This window comes from Vigna angularis, chromosome 11 (genome assembly GCF_016808095.1).
Source record: "Vigna angularis cultivar LongXiaoDou No.4 chromosome 11, ASM1680809v1, whole genome shotgun sequence".
NCBI classification, from domain to species: domain Eukaryota; kingdom Viridiplantae; phylum Streptophyta; class Magnoliopsida; order Fabales; family Fabaceae; genus Vigna; species Vigna angularis.
In genome coordinates, this window is record NC_068980.1 from 11,730,161 (window position 1) to 11,735,035 (window position 4,875).

At 28.7% G+C, this 4,875-nt stretch overlaps 1 protein-coding gene across 1 annotated transcript; it reads left to right on the forward strand.

The window, feature by feature from the left end:
* Positions 1-3,771: 3,771 nt before the first annotated feature.
* On the forward strand, positions 3,772-4,549 carry LOC108333720 (calcium-binding protein KRP1). Its single transcript, XM_017569195.2, has one exon. It carries the CDS (start codon positions 3,947-3,949, stop codon positions 4,289-4,291), a length of 345 nt encoding a protein of 114 aa, XP_017424684.1. The 5' UTR covers positions 3,772-3,946; the 3' UTR covers positions 4,292-4,549.
* The last annotated feature ends 326 nt before the right edge of the window (positions 4,550-4,875 follow it).

Consider the following 4,875-nt stretch of genomic DNA (forward strand, 5'->3'; position numbering starts at 1 on the left):
ATTCGTGCCTTATTTGCCGTGGAGTTTCTGAATAGTCGATTCATGCAACTTCTTTTGGAAGCTGTTAAAAGTGCTATTGGGCCAGACAACTTCACTCACTCTTACACATCATGTTTTACCCGAGTTTGGTATTAAATTTTTCAAACAAAAAAGTAAAAAATAAGGATAAATTATTATTATTATTATTATTTTTATTATCTCTTTTTTTTCAAACACAATCATTTATTCTCTTCTTTCATTTGATTTTACTATAGTCAAATAATCTTATTTTCTACCACATACTTTTTTCTTTTACAATGTGTTTGTATGGATGGATGGATAATAAGTTGAAGTGAATTAGGAGATACGCACTTCAGATTAAATTAATGTTCGCTTTAATAAATTTGTATCGATGTGTAAAGAATCATTCGTGGGATGAAGCGTTTTTTCCATTTGTGATGATAACATAGGATTTGAGTGGTTACAAGTGAAATATCACTTTTATCCCTAAAACAATTCATTTGATGATGAACGAAAGAAGATAAAGTTGAAGATGAAGAAGATGATGAAAGTGTATCCAATTTTAGAGATAGGTGGAATCGATTTCACCTCATATAAGAAATAAAGAATATAAGAAATGAAAAAGAACTACTAACCAGTACGAGGTTTGCGTAACCGATTATAGCCATAGAGTATTCAATTCCAAAGACATGGTTAATCAATTCTAGTATGACTAGGATTTGATTTTCATGACTTCAATTTTTTTTTCCTCCTTATAATATTTTTATAATTAAATATTTTTATTAATAAATATTATTTTATATTACTTTTACCATTACCAATATTTTAGTAATATTTATTTTCTATCAATTAAAAATATTTTTTTTTCACATTGCGTCCCAGAAATTTTTACAAACTTTGATTCTAAATTTATACTCGTTCATCTCAAAATCCTTTAAAAAAATACTCAATTTTTACTCACAAAATCTCCTCAAATTTATCCATTCTCTCACTGAAATTCATCCCTCTAAATAAGCATACCATTATTCTTCTCTCAATCTTTTTCATCCAATTAAATAAAGGCTAAATCTTTTCCACTGTCCAAATCACTCAATTAACTTTCTCCAAACAAAACCCTCTTATGATCTGTCTACCATTTGCACTACACATTACAAACAACCCACTACTTTTTTCTTCAGCTGGTATATATTTTTCTTGAGCTGGTAACTATTATTTTAAACGAGTACCTTATAAAAAAAAAAGTCATATTACGAGTTTCATTTTATTTTATGTTATTTCACTGTGTCATACTATTTTAAGATTTTCTTACAGCATTTCTTCAAATACTGTGATAATCCACATTAATTAAACAAGTCATTATTTCATCAACCTCTTTCCAGTCTCCAAGAAGCACTTGTGGCATATAGCATCCAGGTACCAACCTTCCCAAATTTATCACTACCAGTTGTTATTTAAAGCACAGTATTTATATAAATAAATTAAAATAAAAGATTGTCGTTTATCAATGTTTTCATAAATACTTAGAAAGAAAAATCTTTTCATAGTCACAAAATATATAAAAACATTTTTCCTTGGCATTTGGTGACATAGGTTGTCCTGGTAATCGTAGGCACCTTTAAAATTCAGAAACATTTCTGTAAGCTGCAAAAACCCCACAGTACGTGTTGTCCTCATCATGTGTGTCTGTCTCATTTCCTTTGTCAAGAAGCTCTTGTAACATTACTGTACGTAAAAGTAGAAACAGTCTCCCCTATAGATTCTGGTTCTGATTAATCAAATAAAAAATATGCATTTCGAATAAACACATGCTGGGTCCCGTAAAATAAAACACAAAAGTGGAACCTTCTCAACACGTGTACGTATACTGTGCTGATGTATATACGCTTTGAGTGAGTACAATAATGCGTACATTTGCGATGCTTACAAAAAAGTTTTGCGCAGCTTCCACGAAAGAGAACGTCTCAATTACTCTGAAAAAGATAGCAATTGTTGCAATGAAAGCTGAGATAATTATAAGCTCCGCAACAGAAACATTCACATCATATTAATGACTCGGCCACGTGTCAGTGTTTCTCTAATGCCTTTAATTTAATAGTGGTACTTATTTGAACATGTTCCTGCGAAAATTATTGGAGAAAAAGTAGCCTTTCTTGAATTTGCGAGGGTTCATTATGTAAATCACGCTTCATTGTACTAACATCTTTCTAACTACTTAATTTATTATCTTTGTACTCTCTTTATGTACTCAAGTGACAACACCTCTTTGAATTATTACTCATAAGAGTGCGCTCATATTAATCATAATTTCTTTAATGTATTTTATTTTACTTTTTTTTAATAATAACAGTTTCATATACACAATTTTTTTACATTCATTTAATATTATTTTTTATATATACATAAATTCATTATTATTTTATTCTTATATTTTGTGTCTATTATTTTTTTAAAAGGAAAATACACAATACTTATTAACCAATGATTTACTATTTTAATCTAAGAAAATGAACGATAAAATAAATAAGAATAATGTAGTTGAATTTTTTTTTAAATAGTTGTTAAAATTAGAAGCATAATCAGCTATACTTTTTACTTTCTACATCTTCAATCACCGAGAACATTATCACTTATTTCTACACTACCAAAAAAAACATTAAATAATAATTAATTTAAGGACAAAAAATAATTAATCATTTTGACTAAATTAAATATTATTTTATAAATAAAAAATTATTTATATCTAAAATAGTGTCTATTTTTAATAAACATTTATAATTGATTTGTGAATTAACCTTTTTAAATTACTACTTAATATTAGTTATCAAAATTTTAACTATTTATTATTATTAGTTTCAATTATTAATTAGAGACTAATTTAGAATATAATAATAGTGGTAGCAAAACTTTTGGTAACTTATGTAATTTAAACTTTAATTCTAATTATAATTTTGTATTAATAATAAAAACCTTTTTAGATATCAATAATTTTTAATTTCTAAAATACTGTTTAACTTAGTTAATATAATAATTAATTAATTTTGTCTCTGAATTAATTATTATTTAATAAATTTTTTTATAGTGCCAGTACATTATTAAAGTTAGACAAACTTATAATTCATAAATAATAATAATATGAAAAGCTTGTTAATCTAGCATCAAATAATAGTGTAAAACACTAATGGACAATCGATTTAAATATATTTTTCTATAGTTTTTTTTCACCACGTGAAAAGAAAAGAAAAGTGAATTTATCTTATAAATTAAAAACAATCCATACACTTCAATTTGATGGAAGTTAAAAAAATACACATGTAAATATAAATACATAACATAAGCTAATTAAGATAAACTAAACTTATTTTACTACATTATTTCCTTTTTATAATACTCAACAAAAAAAATCTAAAACCAATTTTCTAATTAGATTGGTTTATCATGTGTTACTAATTGTTAGTTTAAGTAGAGACATACAAAATATATAGAATAAATTTCCATTATAATCTCTGAAATTGTGAATTATTGTGAGACCAGTATTTCAAAATTTAAGAAAAAGAATGTTAATAAATTTCTGAAATTGAAAATACTTTTCATTCTGTAGTGTCGGTCTTTGTCGTTAACTTCATTATGAAATGTGGTAACATTAAATTAGAAAATTTAAAAGCAATAATGATAAGCATACCAAATAATTATAATTTGAAAATGAGAAAATTTCTTATAACTATGCAGATTGGTATGAGAAAATGCCACAATTTCAAGAACGAGTAACCAGAAAAAGAGATAAAAAGGGAAATATTCAGAATCAGAAATCTCTGTTGGCTGTTAGTGATTATTTCAGTATATAAACAAACACATGAGTCTTCTATGAGAAGCTACCATTATCCTCTGCACAGAGTGAGTAACAGCAGGAAGCTGTTCTTGAGATTTTGGCCGACAGATTCCTCGGGAGATGGAACTTGACTACCTTATGGACTTCGAGGACTACTTCCCCTCCATGATTGCGAGGATGGGGGCAGAAGGGTTCATTGGAGAACTCTGCAACGGGTTTCGCTTGCTCATGGACGTGAACAAGGGTCTCATCACCTTCGAGAGCTTGAAGATCAACTGTTACTTGCTAGGTTTGGACGTGAGAGACGATGTGCTCGTGGGCATGCTAATGGAGGGCGATTTGGACGGAGATGGTGCTCTTAGTCAAATGGAGTTCTGCATTCTCATGTTTAGGCTCAGTCCTTGTTTGATGGATTCACCTAAAATGTGCAGCACTCAGGTTGGTGGAGACCCCATGCTCATGTAGAATGTAAAAAAACTGTTACTTTTACTCTTAACACTCCTTCTTTTTACCTACTTCTCCTTCTTCCGTTTTTCTCTTTCTCAGTTACATAGTTAGCTTAAGAGAACTTTCGAAGAAGAATTCATGTTGTTGTTGTGACTTTCATAAATCTTAATTTAGTATGTTATTCAATGTTCTCCAGAACATAACAATGTCCATCCATCTGTAATTTCTCTCTTTCTCTCTCTATATAAAGTAACGAATGATTGCCTCAGATGCCACTGTTGTCACCGTTAACTATTATCTATCTATTTATTTGGTCTGTTCTGATGTGACATGCACTGTTTTGAAAGCCAACGTTCCAGTGCTGTCTGGAAACGTCATTTCATGTTTTCATTCACTTTTCCAAAGTCACAAACTCCGTTGTTTCTGGCTTCCGAGCGTAACCAGAGCCACGCAGGGTTGCACATAATTGAGATTAGGTCTAATTCGAGATTCGGAAAGGTTTTCTTTAGTTTAAATATATATATATATATATATATATATAAGCAAAGAATTTTGCTATTATTGTGATATGAACTTGTGTTTAAATAATGATAACATAAAAT